Here is a 23,755-nt window from a genome sequence, read left to right on the forward strand (position 1 = left end):
CACGCCCACGCTTCCGGCCGCGGGCCGCGCCCGGCCGCGCCCGCGGGCCGCACCCGTGGATCGGGCTGCGCCCGGCCGCGCCCGTGGATCGGGCCGCACCTGCGGGCCGCGCGGGCGCAGCCCGGCCCTGATTCCCTCTCCCCGCCCTCCCACAGTAAGTAGCTTCCCGGGCTGCAAGCTTGCGGCCTGGGAAGTTTTTTACTGCGGGGGGGGAGGGGCGGGGAGAGGGAGCAGCGGCCCGGCGCCATGGCCTTTGCGGCCCGGCGCCGGGCCGCGGCCCGCAGGTTGGGGACCACTGCCCTAAGTAATGAATGTATGTGGGCTAAATGGAAGAAAAAAGTGTTTCTAAGTAACAGGTAGTCGGATCTCTTTCCCTTGCAGCCTCTTCCTTCCAAGAGCTCCTTCAGAAAGTGGGGGACTCTCAGGGAATGCAGGCAAATATCTCATGGAGGGCTGCAACAAGGAGAAATCAGTCAAAATTGTATCCCCACACTCATGTGTTAACATTTTCTTCGGGGAACTGCTGTTTTTCTATAAAAGCCAATCAGTGTGCTAATGACCTGTGTTATATATCACATTATGCACTCGGCTACAGAGTGCAGATCAGCAAATCTATACAATGAGACCAGGAATAGAAAAGGGATATGTTTTTTGCAAAATTTAAGAAAAGACAGAAAGTTAGAAATCTTGTTCCCTGCCAGTATAGAAGCAAAGGCTTGGAAGGATTTCATACATCCCCCCCTTGTGCAGTTTGATCGAGGGATTCTGTAAAGCTTCAAATCAAGCCCCAGTTTGCCTTGATTCTGAATGCAGGTGCCTTTGCAAATTGAAGATTATTTCCCTCACACACATAATGGTTGTGGCCCGCTGCCACCACCCATCTCTGTCCATGCTGCAGACTCCATCCTGGCCTGAAGGTTGGAGAAGGAGAGCGGGGTATAGGGAGAAGGAAGAACAGGCGTGGCTTGGGGGTGGTGATGCAGCAAGTGGAGCTCATTGCTGGCCAGCCGCTGCCTCTGCTGCCCATCTTCCACCTTGCTCAGTCCTCGGCCACCACCTCAGCTGCCTGCCACGCGGCTTTCACATTTACTGGCATCCATCTGCCTGAATGGATGGGGGCAGGACAAATGGCTGTCACATCAGTTATTTCCATTATAGGGCGTGAGCCAGTGAATGTGTGTCCACATCAAAAATCATTGAAACATATGGCTATGCTCTTACAGTGTTGCTTTTGCTTATTTTTGGGGATTAATTTCCAAAGTCAGCTTTCTGTACAAAGATCACAATGTAGTGTCTGATGTAGAGCTGTATTGGGAGGGTGATATAGAAATTTAAAAAATAATAATGTCAGAAGTAGAAAACATAACGAACATCTTTCTTCTTTATTTCATTTAGGTTTGGTTGCAGTAGGAGAAAAGACACAGAAGAGACACGGAGTTTTCAGTGCAGTAAAAGATCTTGCTGGTGAATCTTTAACCTTTGCCTCAGTTATACTAGTTTTGGTGTTCCTTGGCACCTTTAAGACCAACAAAGTTTAATTATGCGTATTAAGCGTGCCACTGTACTCAAGCTTTGTTCTGCTACTTCAGATCAACATGGCTACCCACCTAACATGGCTGCCCATGATGATTCTTGGTGAAGCTCAACCTTTACAAGATGGAGGTCCTGTGCCTGAGCCAGAAAGGGTCAGATCAGGAAGTGTCTCTCCCCTGCCTGGACAGGGTACAACTAGATATCTTGCCCTCTGGCAGGAATTTAGGAGTGATCTTTAACACCTCCTTATCAACGTAGCTGCAGGTCTCTAGAGTAGCCCAATTGGCATTATTCCATCTGCGTCAAGTGAGGATACAGCACCTTCTCTGACCCTGGAGCACCTAGCCACAATGATCCATGTGACTGTCACCTCCAGGATAGATTTCGGTAATTTGCCTTGGCCTTGACCTGGCAGTTGCAACTGGTGCAAAATGTAGCTGCTAGGGTTCTTATGGGAACATCTTGGTGGTCCCACATTGAGCCAGTGCTGGTGGTGTTCCAGATGAAGTACATGGTTTTGACCTTTAAGGCCATTTGTAGTCTGGGCCCAACATATCTGAAGGACTGTCTATCTCTCTATGCCCCCTGCAGTGGTCTCTGCTCGGCGCATACTAATAAATTAGTGATCCCCAGCCCGAATGAAGTATGCCTGGCCTTTTTGGTCCTGGCCTTACCTTGTGGAATGAGCTCCCAGATGAGCTGAGTTATAGTTATTACAGTTCTGCAGGACCTGCAAGGCAGAGCTCTTCCACCAGCCCTTTTGCCGAGGCTAGGGCAGGAAGATCCTTGGGTCATCCCCCCCTTTGGATGACCTTAGATGTCTCAGACATCACTACATCTTTACGCCCCCCACCTTGAAGCACAGTTGGTGCAGGAGTTCACTGAACTAGGGTTGCTAGTTGGAAAGATCAATCTGTTAAATAGTGAAATCTGTATTGTAAATCAAGGGTTTTATTGTATTTTATGGTTTTAATTGTAAGCTGCCATGATCCAGCTTTGTCCAAGAGAGGCATGTAATAAATTGGAATATAGTAGTATAAGTGACTTATAAAACATCTATTTCTCCTAAGGCAAGCATCCAATTTCATTACTGATGGAGGCCTGTAATAAAAGAAGATGGCCACCTCCTACGTTCGTGTTGGTGACTGATAATGGGCCTGATCATCGCAAATGTTTTCTCTTTAAGGTAAGGGAAGGGTTTGTTTGTCTGTCTGTATCTTCACATACTGGGTCTGGTGGAGCTGAAGTAGTAGCTAGTGAATCTTAAAAATTCTGGCTGACTTCATAAAAATATATATTGGGTTGGAGCCAGTGACTTTCTTCCGTAAAGTATTTTGTACTGAGCTTGCTTAACAAAAAGGGAGTTGTATGATCCAGTTCACTGGATAAAATCCAGAATCCCATGGAGCACTGAAGGAGAGCAGATGAGTGTGCCAGATGCATGCCTATTTGAGGCCATATGCCCATGTGTGACCATCAGATACACAGCTGTAACAGTTGTAGAACCAGCTGGTCTGTATAATCTGAAAAAATTGCTGCTTTTAGATGAGTGTCTGCCTACTACTAGGTTGGTGTCCATACACAGTGATGACTGGAAGCTATCTTCTCACCAGTTCTTAATTTAGACAACCTTGAGAAACATTCATTTTGGCTTTTGGAAGAACTTATTTTGATTTGTGCAGACAGGCTTTAGCTAATCGGATCAGGTAAGGGGAGGAAGAATTCTTTACTTATCTAGGACAGCAGTCAGTCTGAAATGCATACAACATTCAGCGTCCAGTTCTCTGGTGATGGGGGTGAATCAGTCTGTATTTTGGGGAGAGATGCCTCCTCTGGTCATAGGCAGGATCAATATAGTATATGGTGACTAGCAGGGTATAGTGCTCTCAGATGGAAGTCTCATAGAAATACACTTCTCTCTCCTCTGCAACATGGAGGATATTGCAATAAAGTGCTTGTTGATAAAGGCCTCAAACAATGCATTTCCTGTTCAGTTGGGAATTTTAAGTGGTGCTTAAGAAGAAGAGGAGATGCTTCTTATATGCTGCCTTTCTCTACCAGAAGTCTCAAAGACTTGCAATCACCTTCCCTTTCCTCACAACAGGCATCCTGTGAGCTAGGTGAGCCTGAAAGAGCCCTGATATTACTGCTCAGTCAGAACAGTTCTCTCAGTCTTGTGATAAGCCCAAGGTCACCCAGCTGGGTGCATGTGGAGGAGTGGAGAATCAAACCCGGCTCTCCAGATTAGAAGTCGGCGCTCCTAACCACTACACCAAGCTGGCTTCTTAAGAAGAAGCAACACTACAGGTGATGGCCTCACGGATAAACTCCCCTCCCTTTTTTGGCCTGTTGGGTTGTGTGATGAAGCCTCTGCAGGCACTGGCCTCACCGAAGTACTGAGTGTACTGGGAGGACAAAGCAGAACTGGGAAAGGCCACTCTTTAGCACACTATGCCCTGATAAAGGGAGACCTTGGCTGCTGTCACCACCTTGCACACACACATGATAGATGGGATGAACCACCATTAACTAGGCTTTCCCATAGGACTGCACTTGCAGCTACAGAAAATGTGGGTCTTGTGCAGCCTGTACAATTCAAAAGAAGGTTTCAGGAGTTGGTGCTTTGCCTTCCAAGCCCTAATAGTTAGAAGAGCTGGATTCTGCATCTGTGAGTGCAGAGGAGGGGAGTTCCCCTTCTGACATCCGAATGGGGAAATCTCATCCCAGTGTCTTTGTTGGAAATAATGATGTTGTATTTGCAAAGGTCTAGTTTACAGCAGGGTTGAATGCTAGCAGTTCTGTGATGAATATGACCACTCATGTAGTGGGGGTTTCTACAGGAATCATTGAGGGAAGCCTCTCCTAGAGTCACCAAAAGTCTAAGATGCTGCCTGTGACCAAAGGAGATGCTTCTCCCAGAAATACAGACTGCCCTTATCTTGGACATCAAGAATGGTAATTCTTGCTAAGTGGACACATTTTTCTTTTGCAGTTGTATTATGAAGGGATGTAGCTGTTGTTAGTTTTGTCTAAGAAAGGAGAAGCAAGTGTTGTCTGATAATTATATATTTGTGTTTCCCCACTTCCTCTCAAACAGGTGATGGTCAATGGAGTTGAACATAGACCTACATTTGCCAGTCCTAATAAGAAGCTTGCTAAAGCCACTGCAGCTACTGTAGCTCTTCAAGCATTGGGAATTGTACCAAAAGAGCTCTTGGCTAATGCCACTAGCTTCAGGAGTGCCTCACGCAATTAACTATGGTTTTTATATCAACATTTTGAGATGATTTTATTCTACGCAAAATGGTATTTCCTTCCTGTCACTGTGTACATACATTAGCAGCTCATTGTAAAGAAAAAACTGTACAGACACCTTCAGTCTTTTCTTTTTGTACATGGAAAATGTATTTAAATCACATTTAGTTTTGGTATGTTTATATTATTAACGTTAGTGATGTAATTATTTCTTAAATGACTAAAAATCAATATATAACTCTGAAGGTATCTGTAATGTGTTTGGAAATGTAACCAACTTTCCTTGGAATACGGAATGTAAAATTTTATTGTTTGTACCATGATACAGTTCCTGATTTTGGTAAAGTTTTTGTTGTAGTCAAAAGCTGTATAGTCTGTTAACTGTAGAACAGTAGCTAGCAGATAGTGCTAGACAGATTTTTAGATCCTTATTTTAGTGAACAATGTTGCTCATTTCTCCTTTCCCTTGCTATGCTTCTTGGAGTCTAGCAGAGTAATCCATTGCAGCTGACCATTTTAGGAAAATACTCAAACCTTATGAGAAGGACGCATATCCAGGAATAGGATGGATAAGAGTGATACCATAGAAAGTCTCTGCATGCTTCAGTATAAGAGACACCAAGTTGCCCTTAAACAGACTGCCTGATGTGACTGTATAAACTTGTGGTTACTATGAATTTTAATCTGCCATTGGATGAGGAATATAAATGATCCTAATGTTGTACTCACCTTGGTTAATAAAGTTGCACAAGTTCATTATCTTATTTATTGACTAATGAACAGTGCATGATAAAATTCTGTCTCCCTCCAGTAAGAAGTAGAAGTTGGCGATTCATGCCAATCATACCTGGTTTCCATCTGTAATTTCCCCTAGATTTCCTTATATTTTGAGTCAAACCCTTTGGCTATATTTTAGCATAAATGTACATTACCAAAGAACATTCCTGGATATAATAGAGTTAAAAATAATGGAAGAATGTTTTTAATTTACACAGATATTGTTGGTTTGATTAAACTTGCCAGAGGATCCCACGAACTTCATGTCATGATACATTGAATAGGATATAGTTGGGCCATCAATTTCTAGTATGCTCTGTTTTGGAATTTTCTAAAGCAGAACTTCTGTGCATTTCAAGTCAGCTTTCTAGTATCTGGTCTTCAGATGATTAAAGTTATGATTAAATCTGGAAAGAACAATTAACTGAACATTTTCTGAACTGCAGTATACAATAACTAAGACATTATGTGCGAAGAATGCCAATAAAGTTGTGTGGGATAGACAAAATGGAGTAAGCCTGTACCCCACCTTCAGCTGTTTGATAAGTGTTTGAGCCACCCCATCAATGTCTCATTAGTAGTTCTTATGCAGCGAGTTTGTTTAGAAAACAGAAACTTTATTTTGTATCTTGTAATGGTGTGTTTTATTCCTAACATGTATGATTCCTATTACTCCCTACTCAAATAGGCCTTCCTAATGTGATTCCAGATCTTAGCTACCCGAGAGGAATGTTTCAATGACAAAGTATGACTCATTCATAGCACATTCACATACCAAATAAAAAAAAAATGTAAAGGGTCCCCAAGTGTTTTGGACCCGAGGGCACTTTTGGAATTAGCACATCATGATGGGTGCAACAACAAAATGCCTGTTGCAGGAATTGGACCTCACCACAAAATGGTTGCCAGTTTAACTAGTATCACAGTGAAGACCCTTGTGCTGTGGTGACAGCTGCTGCCAAATGTTTTAAAAACCCGAACAGCCAATTAGAAGCTTTGCTGAGCAAAGGCCCTACCTGGCCCTGGCCACTCCCTAAAAACATTCGGGTACCAGAAAAGAGATTGGTGGGCATGACGGAGATTTTTCTTTTTTTTTTAATTTAGGGGAGCTAGCCTGGAAAATGGAGGGCATGGTGCTTTTGTGTGGTTTTCGGATTTACATCTCTTATGGAGGAAATAGACACAATCCTGCCTTGGTTCTGGGTACTATGCAAGACAAATTGTGTGCCTGAGCACCTAAGACCTGCCATACTATTTAGATACTTGGCTCCCAGTACAAGTCTAGCTATTGATACTATTTGGCCCCCTGGCTCTGAGGCCTGAGGCAGATTCATGGTCATCCTAATGGCTGCTCCAAGTGGATAATAGTAGTTTACTTTTGAGATGTGAAGCTGAGTTCCTGACCTCAGTGTTAGAAGCTGCACAGCTCCTTACTGGTTGACAGCACTATTATCAAAATATGTATTGAAGATGTAATGGCCTCCAAGAAAGCCCCCTTCCACAGCTAGTGATTGCTCGGAGGACACTAGGTAGTGCACAGGTGGGTCTAGCTCAGGCTTTATTATTGTATTCCTTCACTGCCATTCCCAGCCAGGTGTTTTTTTAATAATTGTGCTTATTCGCTGCCACTTTGGAAAGTTTCCCAAAAGGGCTGGGAATTCATGATCTATTGGGTGGCATAACCATACATGGTCGTGTTGACCTGTCTCCCCACTCCCAAAATGGCCAATGATGAGTTTGGAGGGGGTGGGAAAGGGGCCCCAGGTGGGTATATGCATCTATGCTTATCATATTCCGCACAATCACAGCCCTTCTGGGGTGTCTTGAAGCCTGAAGAATGTTTTAGGGATTTCTCAATGGTAAAAAGTTGAGAAAGGCTTGTCTGCTTGCTTGGCCCCCTTGATGGTGCTGGATGCATGCATTTATTAGTGATATTGCTCTCTTGAGTCCAAACACTGCTTTGGAGGTTACCACCTGTCTTAAGGTATTAACCCAAAACTTTTGCTTTCTGCCATCAAAGGGAATGCAATGACAGTGGCCCTTGCAAACCACCCATTGCTGAAGGTTCTACAGATGTGGCATAGGGTCACCTGGTTAGCAGTTGCCTGACATTCATCGTGACTCATTTTCTGGAGAGTGCATATTGTAGGTTCTAGAACAAGCAGATCTTTGAATTGTGTAACTATAGGTACCTCTATCTTTTCCCCCAGCAAGGTAAAAGCAGCTTGAAAGGTTAACACAGGGAGGAAAGAGCTCACACAATAGAAGGGTTAAAAGTCTAGTCTCCCCTTGTACTTGGATCCTCAGCAGCTACAATTCATTATAAAATCCTCTAAAATTGTCAAGACTCAGGTTGCGGTTAGCCAGTAAGTTTCACAAAATAGTCAATATACAAGGTTCCTCATTATGAAGTTTAATTAAAAATAAATACAAATGCTGCTGTTTGCTTTATAGAGACAGTGGTGTCAAACTACACAGAATAGTCAAGCTTGATTGATTCACTATAAAAGTTAACCCACAGTAGAACTGGCTTACAGTTTTATAAACAAGATGATCTTCCTGCAATGCTGTTTTCAATGTACATAACAACAATTTGAGTGTTTTGAGAATGCCAATGGCAACTTATTAAGTGTTTACTTAGGATTTCCACGTGTAGATATAATCATTCATTGCTAAGAGCCGTATATAAGACTTCCCTAATGTTGAAGAGAGAGCCAGTTGCTTCAAGGTGTTGGGATGTAGTCCAGTCCTACTAAGGTCTTTGGATTCCTGTGAAAATTCACATCCATAAGAGAAAGAACACTTTTATTTACACTGCTAGTGCATTAATTTAGAAGGAAAGTTGGTTTTTATACCCCACTTTTCACTGCCTGAAGGCACTATCAACAGGCTGAAAATCACCCAACTGGCTTCATGTGGAAGAGTGAGGAATCAAACCTGGTTTACCAGGTTAGAAGCCACAGTTCTTAACCACTACATTACACGGGATGACAGATAATTTATTCAGGAGTAGTGGATTCTTGAGGCCAAACTAATGTTACACTGCCCCTGAGGCAGCTGCTACCATTTTAAAGTCATTTAAAAATGCTGCAAGGGCCCGGAGGTTTGCAGCACAGTGAGCTGAGGCACTCTTGACCCCCATGCCTTATCACTTACCCCAATGGACACACCCCACAACTGTTACAACTGTTTTGGTGCAAGAAAAGGTAGCAGAAGAGCACTGTCCTTGCAGCATTTTTAAATGGCCACAACACATCTAGCTTGGACCTTAGTCCACAAGTATCCAATAACTCAATAACACTCCCCAGTAGCTAAAGACTTATTAGTATTTTCTTCCCTCTGCCCTGATTTCCAGATGAATTCTGATAGAAGCTACTTACTTTTGTTATGCTTTTCTCATTGTGGGTGCCTGTATTGAACACTGCTGTTGGCTCATGTGTGTAACACATAGCAGAAAAGGTTCCTCTTTGAGCAATTTTGAGAAGCATTGACAAAGAATGGAAAGAATGAGGCATGACAGGCCCCACAATCTCCAAGCTAAATATATCTTTGTACTGCGAGTGAATTTGTGCTTTCACATTCATGCTTCGAGCCTGCAAACAGAAGATTGAATACAGTGTAGAAGTTCAGATTTAATAATCAGCCATCTATTTTTGACAAATTTCATTTACAGAAGAATGTAAACTGCCGATTTGGGAATAGGAAACACCTGTAGCCACTAGGAAAATAACCTAAAAACCTGATGGAAGGGTATGCTGTAGTTACAATCCAGAGATCTGATGCCTATTGCAGGATGGACAGCATATGTATGGGCTGTATGGAAAACATGAGAATACAGGGCACTACACAAGTAGCTTGTTGTGTGAGATAAATTTCTAAATTTATCCCATAGCAAAAGCTAATTCTCTGCAAAAACAAACAAACAAAAAAAAACCCTGTTAAATGCCAGTGAGAAATAAAACCATAGGGATTGGTCAGGCCACCAAAAATGGTGGCTAAATGTACAGGATCAATAGAAAGATTTCCACCCCCAGATCTGGGACTCGTGTAACAAGATACATATCAGGGTAGCTGCTTATACTGTATTTAGTCAAAAGGAAGGGATCCCTGAATGTAAGATACCCCACCCCCAATTTTTTTTTCCACTGAAGGTAATTTCTATGCAGACATGGGAAGAAACTTAATCTTGCATTGAACTAATTACTGTAATGTTTTGTTTCATATAAATGTACTCCCATTGTAGGTAAAAGGTAAATACAAGATCACCAACTTATTTGCAATATGCTAAAATAAAGAAGTCTCTCCTGACAGGTGGCTTCACTTTTCGGAGCAGAGTGGTAGGATAATAATAGACTATTTTTCTTTCCCACCCTTCCCACAAGGCTTAGGGTGGGTAATATAAGTCATAAAACATTAAATTTAAAACTATGGATAGAGTCCACAGTAAATTAGATCAAATAGGAATTCAAACTAATAAATATTATTAGATTCTAGTTGATAAAAGTTAATCTGTTAGATTCTATGAAACTTTTCTACTAGCTTTTCTCCAGTCAAGGAGGCACGTTCCACTGGGAGAAGGGATTCATAGGATCTAATGTAAGGTCTCTTCTCCCTGAAAGCAGACTGGGTCAGGTGTACACAACATTGAGGGGAAAAAATTACATGAGGGTTTTTTACCTTGAGTGTCTGCATTGTTGCCCCTCTGAAAGCAACTGGAGACAGCAATGTAGGAGGAATTCCAGCCTGAGGCCCTGCAGATGCCACTAAACTTTTACAGTTCATCAAAAAGTTAAGTAAAGTGAATGTGTTTGCTCCTTGTACTAGCACAACAGATTCAGGTTTGTGATCTAGTTGTACCTCTTTCCTTTCTTTACAGCTACAAAGCTGTCAAGGAAAAATGCATGAAAACAAAGGAAGTAGATACAACACTGTCAAAGCACTATCTCTATAGTTATATAATTTTATGCTATTACAGAATGAAGATCCTTGCATTGAAAAGGCAATGGAAGTTCTTTTTGAAACCAACTATGAAGATACAAATACAATAGGTTGACATCTGTTAAGTATGAAACATGCCATATTATGGCACAATTTTGAAGAAAAACTCTGAACAGAAATGTCACAAACATTTCTCCAGACAGCTATTATTTTTAATTTGATTTCTACACCATGCTCCCCTCTCAACTGGTCGTAAGGATGCTGCCAACAAGTGTTATAGGCGAAATCTGTCATTTTCCACCAGTACAAACGTGAGAGGGCAACATTTGCTAAGTGTTCCCTCTTCCTGTAGCCCCCTCCTCCCCAGTTCTATTTCTGAGAATCCCTGGTCCTATAAGAACAGCATTTTGAGAATCTCATTGGGCTACAGGGAGAGCCTCCACTAGCAGAGAGGCTTTATTTCAGCAGAAAATGCCCTGACTTCAGTTCTAAATGGGCCACAACAAATGGAAGTATACACATGTAAACAGCTTGCTTTTCCTGTCAGGAAAGACTGAAGTACAAACTTCTCACATTATGCAGTATTTCATCAAGGTTTTAGGCTGATCCGGGATTGAGCATGGGGTTAGACTAGATGGCCTGTTAGACTAGATGGCCTCTTCCAATTCTATGATATATTGTGAATATTCTGAATGCACAAAACCAGAGGTGGAAAAGAAGGTTAAGAGGAACCATGGATAAGACATTAAAATTTGTTTAAAAATTTAAATTATTAACAACCATAATGATAATATATGGTCACGTTGACCCCCCCACTCCAAAATGGCCAACAATGGGCCAAGGGGATGGGAAGGGGCCCCAAGTGGTCATGTATACAGCTATGCTTCCCAACTATATTCTCCAAGATTGCACCACTTCTGGGGTTTCTCAAAACCTGAAATATGTTTCAGGAGTTTCTCAGCAGTAACAGACTTAATGCCTCAGTTGAAAAAGTTGCAATTTCAATAAAAATGAAGTCAGGTAAATCTCCTGGCCCTGAAATGGTCTCCCACTAATTATTTAAATCAAACCCAATTTGATGGACAGAAGCTTTGGGACCAACTTGTTTAAAAGTTAATGACAATACAAGGATTATGCCTAGGATTTGGCAACATGCAAACATTGTGCCAATACACAAGAAAGGAGACCCATCAGACTTCTGTAATTTTGACCCTATCACTTGTGGGTTAATTATATGCATTTTTGCTGTGTGAGAGGTTAGTAAGGAAACAAGACAATCCTGAGGAAGGAACAATTAGGCTTCTGAAGGGGAATGAGTGCAATTGATTATTGCCACGTTCTACAGTTTATTATCAATACACATACTAGTAATAAGGGATTATTAAGTGGTGCCTTCATGGATCTTAGCAACAGTTCCAGGACTCTACCTAGAAATAATATAGGCAAAATTAGAAAAACGTATCTATAGAATCATAGAACCATAGAGTTGGAAGGGGCCATGCAGGCCATCTAGTCCAACCCCCTGCTCTACGCATGATCAGCCCTAAGCATCCTAAAAAATCCAAGAAAAGTGTGTATCCAACCTTTGCTTGAAGACTGCCAGTGATGCATTTATGCATTTATATGCATAAATGTCTTTTATTTCTCGTTAGCTCTGTAAGCACCCAACAGCCCAAATTAGGCCCTTCATTAATGCTGACAGATCCTGTTTCATTCGATAAAGATGTTAAGCAGGAATGTGATTTTGATACCTGTTATTTTAATTTTTATCATTTGGATTTATTTTCCGTTACTCTCTGCGAAGCCGGCTCATGGCGGGTTACAAGATAAAAATACAAAGTCCCCTAAAACCCCCGCTAAAATTACAAGTTAACAAAAGTACAGAGTCCAACAAGTGCAGTGGCAAACCAGACCAATATCCGCTTTGTTTCCCACCTACTGTTGGGGGAAATCCCGTTATGTGGGTAGCTTTCCATCAGTTGCCTAAACAACCTCTCAGAGACTGTTTGAGGCCACTGGATTGAGTGAACAGTAATAGAAAAGACTAGCAGAAGAAAAATTGACGAGATCAAAATTATGGTGGGCAAGGCTTGCAAGCACAACTTTCCTTGCACTGCCTTGGTATATCCTCAGTGGCAGGTTCAGAGAGTATGGACTTGGTGGCCACATCAAGGGCTTCCTTGCCCCATGACTGGAGTGACTCTGGAATGTCTCCACTTTTCTTGCTGACAGTGGCTGGGCAGTTTGTGCATGTATGTGTGAGTGAGCACAAGAATAAATCAAGCAGCATGAAGAGGGAGAAAGGAAAGATAGGATAATGGGATGTTGTGATGCAAGAAGGGAAGGAAATGGCTCAATGGGACCAGGAAATGTCAGAAAAAGAAGAAACAAACTACTTTTCTGCTTTCCCCCTTTCCCCTACTGTCTTATAATTTTTGCAGGCACATAAACATTTCCTTATGAATTTAATGAACATGGTACATGCAGTGCATAGCTACTACCAAGTTAAAATCCCCAATATGAAGCTGTCACTTTAACTGCTCTTCCATATTCTACTTTAGGGGAGAGGTCACCCAGGATGGTTAGGTCAGGCCTCTGCTCGCTCAGGTAAGGCTATTCAAATTCAAATGAATTGAGTAGCCTTACTGAGTGCCCATGGGCTGGCCTTCCAGTTTTTGGATTTTGGCTAAATCATATAAAATGGCTAAAAATCCCTGTGTTGCCTCAAAAAAGGATACAGTTTGATATTGATCGCATCTGTTTTTTTAATTTTGTCTTGAACACCCATCTCTTCCAACCATGAAAATCCCTCTTCATCATCGTCACCACTACTTAACACTCGTTCCCTGAGCAATGAAAATACCATTGTAAGAATCAAACCAAAGAGTGTTTTCATAACACAGACATTTCTGAAGAAATCAAATGAGCACCACAGGAAGTTAGATGAATGGAAGAAAAAGTAGTCAAGAAAATGTCTTATTCCCTGAAATGGCACAATAATTCCCTACCCGCTAAAAATAGTTTACATTTCTGAAAAATTTTAAAGTGCATTTTTCCATTGATACCACCTATATCTTAGCAAACCTTTTAATACTGTTGTTATGCAAGTAGATATGCTTTTGAAAGGATTTTTGCAGGTGGATGAGATGCCAATACGAAAAGAAAGGGTTGGATTCTAGGGACAGAGAACAAGGGTACTCTTTCCCACCTGCCTTTTCCTCCAGGAGTACCTTTGAGCTTTGAAAAGGAGTCATGGGAATGCAGGGAACCAAACATTATGTTAAGAAGAGGAAACTGAGTGACGTCATTCCTTTTTCCTGTTTTTCTGGCTGCATAGAAGAGGAGTAGTGGTAGCAATGCCTCCCAATTGTTCACAACCACCTGTATGCATTTTGTTTGCAGGGCTCCTGAAGTGCTGACCATCAGATCTTCAGAGGTGACTGAGGGGAGGTGGGAAAGATCTACTTGCGCTTCACTGGATCCAGCACCTTAACAGCCAATTTTAGAGCATTTTATTACTTACTCATCAGTTTCAGCATCCTTATTTGTCTCAGAACCACTAATAAGTCCTGTTTCGAAGTGGGATTCTGAAGAATTACATTTTCTTTTTTTAACTTTTTGGAAAGGTAAATTAAATTCAATACCTGCAAAGAGAAGAAAAACAAATTAACAGTATATTTGGTAGCTACATGGTAGAGGGCTCAACAAATCATCACAATGTTATAACAGATCTCTCCTACCATCGTTTTTCATAGCTTCTCTTAAACCTCTGGTTGTGGGAGAAATCAATGCAGAGATCTTATCGTTTCCAGCAAGCCCGGCTGCACGGAACAGTACAGTGAACTGGTAAGTGCAGACGTAGAAATAGGGACACAGTCCAGCTCTTAGCAGATTATAAAGTGAGGTAAAACTGAGTGACCTGCAGGTTAAGAAACATCATACAGAACTGGTCAACCTCATATCTGAAGGCAGCAAAACAAGAGGGCTATCTACAGACAAAACATACCAATACAAAGGTCATAGCTACTCATTACCATCCAGTAAATGCTCGTGATGCTCTCAAATCTATATTTAATTAAGCAGTCGCAAAAGATAAAACAAAGAGCATTAAGCTTTGTCTAGGAACAGACGTTGGACTTTAAGATAAGAAAATGCACTGTCCTAACTCAATTATGTATATTTTGAAGACACATGGACTTCGGACACATAACTTTTTAGAATAGTAATTATATGGAAAGGTGCAAAACAATACACATTACAAGTGAGGCTACTAGCACCCTATGTGGCTTCAGATCACCTAGCCACAGTGATCCATGCAACGATCACATCCAAATTAGATTTCCCACCTGGTCCCACTCTAACTCTCTCTACATGGGCCTTGTCTTTGACCTTGAAACTGCTACTGGTACACAGGAGCATCTTGGAGAGGCCATTGGTTGCTAGTTGTATTCTGGATAAAGTTCAAGGTTTTAGTTTTGACCTTCAAGGCCTTTTGCGGCCTGGGTCCAGCATATATGAGGGACTGTCTAACTCCTATGCCCCCTTGCAGGGCTCTTTACAAATTTTAACAGGTTGGTGATCTGGGGCCCATGCAAAATATGCCTGGCCTTGACCAGGGCCGAGGCCTTTTCAGTCCTGGCCCCCATCTGGTGTCATGAACTCCTAGAAAAGCCAAGGGCCCTGTCAAAGCTATCAGAGTTCCATAGGGCCTGTAAGACAGAGCTCTTCCATCAGATGTTTGGTTGAGGCCAGGACAAAGAAGATTTACTGGGTCCCTCCCCTGGACACCTCAGCACCTACCCTGAAGCACTGGGCCAGAAGTTGTCCATTGAGTTATTTGTGGAGTATTGCTTAGTGAGAGAGAGTTCTTGAGCGTTAGGTTTTATTGTTGTAAACTGTCGCGAGCCAGCTGGACCAGGAGCAGTGGTCAAGAAATACAATAATAAATAAATGAATAAATAAGTGGTGTACCAAATATGAATTGGAAAACCATGGATTCAAATGTTGACTTTGCAATGAACTTGCCTAGCAGCTATAAACATGCCACTATCTTATGTAGGCCAATAACACCAATCTGTGTCACAGGAATGTTTTTTATAATAGCAACTCTTAAACTTGTGCTTTGAACTTATGAAATGTGCTACATAAGTATAACATATTACCAAATACTTCCAAAACTAGAGTCAAAGGGAGCTAAACCTTTCCCACAACCTGTTACTATTGAGCCCAAGATGGTTCGTCCTCCCCTTGCTGCTAGAACATGCACTTCATTTCAACATACCATTCACTCATAAGAATGTGCTGCAGTGCTTCATCATGGGACCAAGAACTATATTTTACAGTGGCTTTCCTGTCTGCCCCAATACGAGGAAACAGCTGTAGCCAAGGCAGGAAGGGATGAATCCAATATACAAGGCTTTGCTGGAAAGCACATCGAAGTTCTGTGGAAAGTTTTGGTTCCTAAGATTGCAATGTGTTAAGTTAAATGCAGAAAGATATTTAGAAATTCATGTGTTTACAGCATATTCACAAATGGAAGCAAGTTCAGGGCGGATGAGCAGAACTACTTAATATATGAATTTATATCTTATTTTTACATACAATATGAAATACAATTTCAATATCTTCCTCTAATGCTGAGCTTTTCATAGCCCAAAAGGCTCATAGGATAATAAATCCTTTCTTATTGTACCCTTTGTACAGTTTTCTATACCATCTAAATGCGATTGTAAGACCAGCATCAATTGAAAGTTATTACATAACCATATATTTTATGCCCTTTTCAGTTTTTCAGAGGTTAAAGGCCATCTACAGAATCTCTAAAAAAATTCATATTTAGAATGATTTGATCCACTGCTTAATATAAATTGTGACTTTAATTGGAAGCCTTATATTTCACTCCATTTTAAAATATCAGTACGCCATACACACTTATGACACACCATAGTCCTTTAAAGCTTATACAAAGCTCAAAAGTTATAGACCAGTCCCTTGAAGCTGAAAAAACAAAGCAAGTTTTTCTATCCTTGCTATAATTCCTATAAATGAAAACTTCATTGTTATAAAATAATAGGGTTGTTACACTTAGATTTAGTCGTATCTCAAAAAGTAGCATAATGTCAGTTTTAAAAACTTCTTAGATCTGAAATTATAACAGTTTAGTCACAAAAACAATGTCAGCTTTTCAGTTGACAAAGCTACTTCTTAATTCAATGTTATAAAAAAGGAGATGAAAGGTGGTCCCTGGCCCCAAGAAAACCTGCTTTACCTCAGCCAGGGCCATAGCATTCTCTGTCCTGGCCCCCCACCTGGTGGAACAAGCTCCCAGAGATCAGGGCCTTGACAGAACTTGAACGGTTCTGCACGGCCTGCAAAAGAGAGCTCCTCCGCAACCAGACATTTGGCTGAAGTCGATCTGAACCACTTCCCATTGGCCGACAAGCCTCCCTCTAATGACAATCACTACAGATCCGCCCAACCCACTTAGCCTTCAGTATGAGTTGATTAATGTTCTCTAGTATTCTACCATTCTACAATGTTTATTGTTTTCACTGTGTCATTGTTATTGTTATCACCACATTATTATTACAAACTGAGTTACCTCTACCATTCCTGTTTCATATAAACTGCCCTGAGCCTTCAGGGAGGGTGGTATATAAATATAATACATAAGTAAATTAAAAACTCCATTGAGGCCCTGATCTCTAGGAAAATGTACTTTCCTGGGAAATTGATCAGCTCCTGAGATATTATGCTGAGAAGAGTCTCCATTATGGAGAATGCAGATGACCATTACCAGAAAGTGGCAAGACTGACGGCTATTTGGATATCCTGATTTTGGAACACGCCAGTATATTGTCAAAAAGGTAGTGAAAGCTACACTTCCAGTTCCATAATAAGTTAAAATGAAACCTTCCCAGTCTGGTCATGAACGTTAATAGTTTTGGATATCTCATGTTAGAGGTGTACCAACCAAGGACCAAGGCAAGCAAGCTGAGTGAAGTCTGCCCTTATCAGCCTCTACTTTCAAAATTCTAAGGGAGAGAACACCAAGGTAACTCCACTGACTTTACAACTTAGTGTTATACCTTTCTGTAGCACTCTGCAGTATTTTCCATTCCGTTGTATTCCCATGAACGGAGACTATATTTGGGTAAATAAAGATTTTTTTTCTTTCTAAAGATTGCAGTCTGTGGTAAAAGAATGCACTCAGGGTACCCAACTGCTCATTCCAGACTACAGACATTTCGCAGGCCAAGGAGGAGGGTGGGTATAAAGTAGTTCACAAAACACAAGCATTCATATAGGCTCTATCTGTTCCTCAAGCCATAAGTATTAAAAGTATTAAATGTGTGTGTGTAAGCACACACACTTAACCCAATACCATTCATATCTATCCATCCATCCATCTATCCATCCATCCATCACCTTGGAAACACAGAAGCTTTACACCAGGGGTAGTCAAACTGCGGCCCTCCAGATGTCCGTGGACTACAATTCCCAGGAGCCCCTGCCAGCATTCGCTGGCAGGGGCTCCTGGGAATTGTAGTCCACGGACATCTGGAGGGCCGCGGTTTGACTACCCCTGCTTTACACAGTATCCCCAATCCACCATGTTTCCTGCTTAAGGGAAAAATGATGCTTAAATAAATTACAAAAATGATCCGACTTCAATGGTAAGAGAAAGAAATTTTTATGTACAAAAATAGAAGCGCATTTTATCTTACATGACATATTCATGTAAGTAATTTAATTTATTGTGAACAGATTAACTTCAGAGAAGGTTAACTTGCTACAGCTCTGAGCTCAAATAAGAGAGAAAAAGAGAGGTCTTATAAAACAGAAGACAAACAATGGCCACATTGGCTCAATATCTAACTAATGAGTGGGGCCAAGTGTACTTGAGTAAGCGAATTCTCTTAACCCTTTCATTCCAAGATCCTCTTGCATACTAAGTTACAATATCTAACATTGCTTGAGTGGTTGTGTGGCTACTGATGTAAGCAGAGAGAGAAAGGATGAGTGAGAAATCATACACGCAGATTTCCCTCTGCCTCACTGGCAAAAACAGTGGGGGAAAAAAAGGAGTCCTGAGCCTTAGGGGAGGGTAGCATACAAATTTAATAAATAAATGGTGCTGTACCTAGCATAGAACATTTTGTGCTCCACCAAAGCATACTGGGGCGAAGGAATACTGGCTAGTTCCCTGAAAAATGACAGGTCCTGGAAAAAGGACACCATCAGTTATTCAAATCCATGCCTGCCACTCATAAAGATTCACCAGTCACTTAAGACAGAAAAGAAAAAACATGACCCTTATGATAACAAAGGTGGATATCAGAGCATACACTAGATACACAAACCAGGCTGAGATTCAATATTCTATTTTGACTAAATTCAGCATGATCAAGCACTGATTTCAGAATTTTAGATCACCTATTCCATATCTACAATTTTAAAAGTATTCGTCCTTAAGCATGGTAGTCTAATAAAGGAATCAAGCTTCTTTCTATAAATATAATCTTGTTCAATAAATAGTACTAAAAACAGGGAAGCAAAGACTCAGGAAATTGTCAGATTGTTCATATTTACGACATTCAGCTTTGCAAACATGCATCATTTATTACATAAACTGCACAAATATCCTTTGTTTCTATCTCAATTTAGATGGGATCTCAGTCTTTACAATCCACAATAGAATAAGTTACCTGAATACTTTGGGGTAAGTTTATTGATGTGGCTCTACAATGTTGGGCAAATCCTTGAGATTCTTCTTGAGCTTTTAAATGATCTGCCCATGAAAATGAATGAGGAGATTTGAAGAGAAGGCGAGTTTTAATACTCCAATCTGCAGGAAACTCGTAACTTGGTGAAGAAGCTTCACTGTGTGAAGTGGTCTGTTGTAGGTCCTTGCAAAACACAACGTTGCAACAAAGCAGCTGTTTTATTAATGTTACCAGTTAAATATTTAGAAAGAACAGAGTAGACATAACATTTGCAGCAATAGCATTAGCTTTTAATGAAAGTTTGAAATCTAGAAAGAAGAAGAATCATTTCATAGGTCTAGCTTACTAAAACAGCAGGCAGAACAAGGGCTGCTGCTTAGATCTTTCCCCAGTGGTGGACAGGAAGACCTTCCACTATAACAGAAGTTTCTCAATCTGGGGGTTGGGACCCCTTTGGGGGTCAGACGACCCTTTCGTAGGGCTCATGGTTAGGTGAGCAGCTTGGAAGGGGGGGGGGGAGTGCCGCCACTGTTGCTGCTCCTTCTGAAGGCACCCACCAATTTATTTACAATTTATATACAATCATGAACAATGGATCTTCACGTCATAGGTTAGTTTCAGTTTAATTTCTGTGAAAGAACACTTGCATAATTATATGGTTGAGGGTCACCACAGCATGATGAACTGTATTAAAGGGTCGCAGTGTTAGGAAGAATGAGATCCTCTGCACTAGAAAAATGGATCAGAAAAAATAAGAAAATATCACTGAAATGGTCGAACACTGTGTGTATCAGTATTCATATAAGCTATTCCCTCTCTTCTTCTACTGCTGCCCAATGAGCATGATCCCCTATTTAGCTCCCAACTATTCTCTCTGCCCATGTACCATAAAAGCATAAGTGACAACAAGTTTACCTGGCACAGACTTTCTCAACCAGGGTGTTTCTTGATGCCCATGGAAGGGTTCCCCCTAAAGGGTGGGAGTTAATTGATTTTTAAATATTTTTTAAAATATATTATACATTTATCAAGTATATATAATCATGTCAACCCCTCAATCGCCAATGACGGCCTGGAGGGTGGAGGAGAGGGAGGAGCTCCAGATGGGCGTGTCCACAGCTCTGCTTCCCAACTGCACAATCATGCCACTTCTGGGGTTTCTCGAAGCCTGAAGTATGTTTCAGAGTTTTCTCAATAGTAAAAAAGTTGCAAAAGGCTGACCAAGCAAAAGTTACACACTGATAAATTATGGTCTCATGCTTTGACACAAAGAACATTGGATCCAGCTGGAGCCATAGACACATCTTTAGGTATGCAGAGTGATTCATGAATGCAGCTCTCTGCCCATAGCAATTTTGCATAGAAGACGATTCCTGCACATACAGCACCGTGTGGCTAAGATAAAGCTTCATGAGACAAAAAAAATCAAACCTCTTTAGACATCTAACAGTTGTATAGATGCTTACACTGATTAAAGATGGAGCTGATGTTTCATACAATTCTTCTTTCCCAATGGTCTTGTCTTCTTGAAAACCATTTAAGAACTAGAAAAAAAATTGTAAAGGCATCGGTAATTCTTATACTACTTCAGTCACGACACTATTTATCATTTAATTCAATATTTACCAGATCTGTATTTGTTGAAACTATTTTAATTAGCAGGGGCCCAATCTAGCCAAAGTGAAGCACTTTGATTCTCATTTCATTAAGAATTAACTCTGCAGAAATCTCCATCAACACCAAGAGAACTCAAAAGGGCTTTTTATTTTTAATATGATCACGGCCAGTGTTTTTTTTTTCCAGTAAAGGAAAAAACTTAATAGTCAACCTAGAATGAATAGATTGTTTTAAATATGTCAGTAACTCTTTCAATTCAATACATTATACCAGGGGTAGTCAAACTGCGGCCCTCCAGATGTCCATGAACTACAATTCCCAGAAGCTGGCAGGGGCTTCTGGGAATTGTAGTCCATGGACATCTGGAGGGCCGCAGTTTGACTACCCCTGCATTATACAAGTAGATTCCTTTAAGATGAAGCCACATAAATGATTTATAGCCTTAGGAAGGTGCTGTTGAAAAATGTTTAGCATTTTTGATAATTACCAAATGACTGGTGAAAGGCATTTTGTTGTTGGGGCTTAAATTGTTGCCCTATCCCTTTCCCTTCTAATTCGACTTGAAGCATTTTCTATATAGCTAGGTGATATCAACAGGTACCCTCCTGGCAGGGAAATGACAAGGGGCGGAGGGAAAACAGGGAAAGAGCTTTGCAGGGGTTCCCGGGGCCGCCCGTTACCTCTCCTTCCCCAGCGGCTGGCGGCTCCTTCTGCAGCCCGCTCTGCGCCGGAGAGCGGCACTGGCGGGGCCCTTGTAGCAGCGGCGGGCGCGGAGTATTCTCCAGGCTCGAAAAGGGGTTGCGCCTCCGGACTCCGGGGAAGGGCCGCGGGAAGAGAGCGGGGTCTCCGAAGGGGCTGGCGACGGCCGCAGTGGGGGGCTGCCCGCAGGAAGGGGCTGGCTGCCTTTTCCGCTTCAGGCGCAGCGTCCGCGGGGGCTTCTTAAAGCCGGGCGAGTAGTCGGGGACCACCGAGCACATGGCGATGGCGGCGCGGAAGCCCCCCGAGAAGCAACTTTCTCCCACCAGCCGGAGCCTTGGAAGCGGATTTGGCGCGGAAAGGCAAAGGCTCCGCCCTGCACTTTCTGCTTGCCCGCGCGCCAGCCAGCCAATCCCCGCCGAGCTTTGCTCCCCGCGCTGCTCCGGAGCCCGCCTTGAAATTGCGCGGGAGTGGCGCAGGAGGGCGCGCGCGCAGCGGCCCCCAGCCTCTTGTCTTCCCCGCGGGTGTGCAGACTGGTTTCCTCTTTGCTTACATGGCCGCTCGCCCCCCACCTCCTACTCGTGGCTTGTGTTCGCGGTGAGCCCCAACCGGGACCCGGTGAGTTGGCAGAATTCCACCGAAACGCCAACACTACTAATTTATACTTTAGGTCCAGTGGCACCTTGAAGACCCAACAAAGTTTTATTCTAGGTCTGAACTTTTGCATGCACGCACTTCTCTTCAGATACATTGAAACAGAATTCATCAACCTTTAGTTCTGTTTTAATAAATCCAAAGAAGTATGTGCGCACACGAAAGCTTATACTTTGAATATAACTTGGTTGGTCTTAAAGGTACCCCAGGACTCGAACTTTATTCTGCTACTTAAGGCCAACATGGCCAGCCACCTCAATCTACTAAAAAAGCGACAGTACTGTTGTTTTATGGTCTATGAAGACAAAGTTGGAACACAAATCATAGCGTTGGAAGGGGCCATACAGGCCATCTAGTCCAACCCCCTGCTCAACGCAGGATTAGCCCTAAGCATCCTAAAGCATCCAAGAAAAGTGTGTATCCAACCTTTGCTTGAAGACTGCCAGTGAGGGGGAGCTCACCACCTCCTTAGGCAGCCTATTCCACTGCTGAACTACTCTGACTGAAATTTTTTTTCCTGATATCTAGCCTATATCGTTGTACTTGAAGTTTAAACCCATTACTGCGTGGCCTCTCCTCCGCAGCCAACAGAAACAGCATCCTGCCCTCCTCCACGTGACAACCTTTCACATACTTAAAGAGGGCTATCATGTCCCCTCTCAACCTCCTTTTCTCCAGGCTGAACATTCCCAAGTCCCTCAACCTATCTTCATAGGGCTTGGTCCCTTGGCCCCAGATCATCTTCGTCGCTCTCCTCTGTACCCTTTCAATTTTATCTACGTCCTTCTTGAAGTGAGGCCTTCAGAACTGCACACAGTACTCCAGGTGTGGTCTGACCAGTGCTGTATACAATGGGACTATGACATCTTGTGATTTTGATGTGATGCCCCTGTTGATACAGCCCAAAATGGCATTTGCCTTTTTTACCGCTGCATCACACTGCCTGCTCATGTTTAGTTTACAATCCACAAGTACCCCAAGGTCTCGTTCACACGCAGTGTTACCTAGAAGCGGATACCCCATCCAGTAGGCATGCTTTTCATTTTTCTGACCCAGATGCAGAACTTTACACTTATCTTTATTAAATTGCATCTTGTTCTTATTTGCCCATTTTTCCATTGTGTTCAGATTTCATTGAACTCTGTCTCTATCTTCTCCAGTCCTCCCAATTTGGTGTCGTCTGCAAACTTGATCAGTAGTCCTTTTAAGATGTTAGAACCTACTGCAGTGGTTCTAGATTGTTTTAATTGGGCAGTGCTGATTGGCAATTAAGAAATTTGGTGTCATCTGCAAACTTGATGAGTAGTCCACCCCCTCATCTAGATCATTAATAAATATGTTAAAAAGTACAGGGCCGAGCACCAAGCCCTGAAGTACCCTGCTACTCACCTCTCTCCAGTCTGATGAAACACCATTGACAACAACTCTTTGCAGTTCTCTAACCAATTCTCTATCCACCTATCTGAAAATCCAGATTGCAGTCCTTCAACTTATCCATCAGAACATCATGGGGAACCTTGTCAAAAGCTTTACTAAAATCCAAGTAAATGATATCAACC

The 23,755-nt window shown here is 42.1% G+C and overlaps 2 protein-coding genes and 1 long non-coding RNA gene across 4 annotated transcripts in view; 2 read left to right on the forward strand and 1 right to left on the reverse strand.

The window, feature by feature from the left end:
• SON (SON DNA and RNA binding protein) overlaps positions 1-5,985 on the forward strand; it is a 39,565-nt gene extending 33,580 nt beyond the window's left edge. Inside the window, exons 10-12 of one of the 2 annotated variants that reach the window (XM_077342604.1) lie at positions 1,396-1,464; positions 2,604-2,719; positions 4,631-5,985. In XM_077342604.1, coding sequence (XP_077198719.1) covers positions 1,396-1,464; positions 2,604-2,719; positions 4,631-4,789 — 344 coding nt within the window. In that variant the 3' untranslated portion in view covers positions 4,790-5,985. Of the gene's footprint in view, positions 1-1,395; positions 1,465-2,603; positions 2,720-4,630 lie in introns of those variants that run through there. The other variant, XR_013231926.1, reaches the window with a different exon arrangement.
• Positions 5,986-7,962: 1,977 nt separating this feature from the next.
• On the reverse strand, positions 7,963-21,918 carry DONSON (DNA replication fork stabilization factor DONSON). Its single transcript, XM_077342623.1, has 10 exons — positions 21,527-21,918; positions 20,696-20,773; positions 19,212-19,412; positions 15,785-15,963; positions 14,244-14,422; positions 14,027-14,147; positions 13,242-13,349; positions 10,243-10,441; positions 8,946-9,158; positions 7,963-8,334 (listed from the first exon to the last, which is right to left on the reverse strand). Exons 1-10 carry the CDS (start codon positions 21,821-21,823, stop codon positions 8,203-8,205), a joined length of 1,707 nt encoding a protein of 568 aa, XP_077198738.1. The 5' UTR covers positions 21,824-21,918; the 3' UTR covers positions 7,963-8,202.
• A 138-nt stretch (positions 21,919-22,056) lies between these two features.
• The window catches only part of LOC143839913 (uncharacterized), a 34,465-nt gene continuing 32,766 nt past the window's right edge, over positions 22,057-23,755 (forward strand). The window contains exon 1 of the long non-coding RNA XR_013231934.1: positions 22,057-22,160. This is a non-coding gene — a long non-coding RNA (uncharacterized LOC143839913). The remainder of the gene's footprint in view (positions 22,161-23,755) is intronic.

Source organism: Paroedura picta, chromosome 6 (genome assembly GCF_049243985.1).
Source record: "Paroedura picta isolate Pp20150507F chromosome 6, Ppicta_v3.0, whole genome shotgun sequence".
NCBI classification, from domain to species: Eukaryota; Metazoa; Chordata; class Lepidosauria; order Squamata; family Gekkonidae; genus Paroedura; species Paroedura picta.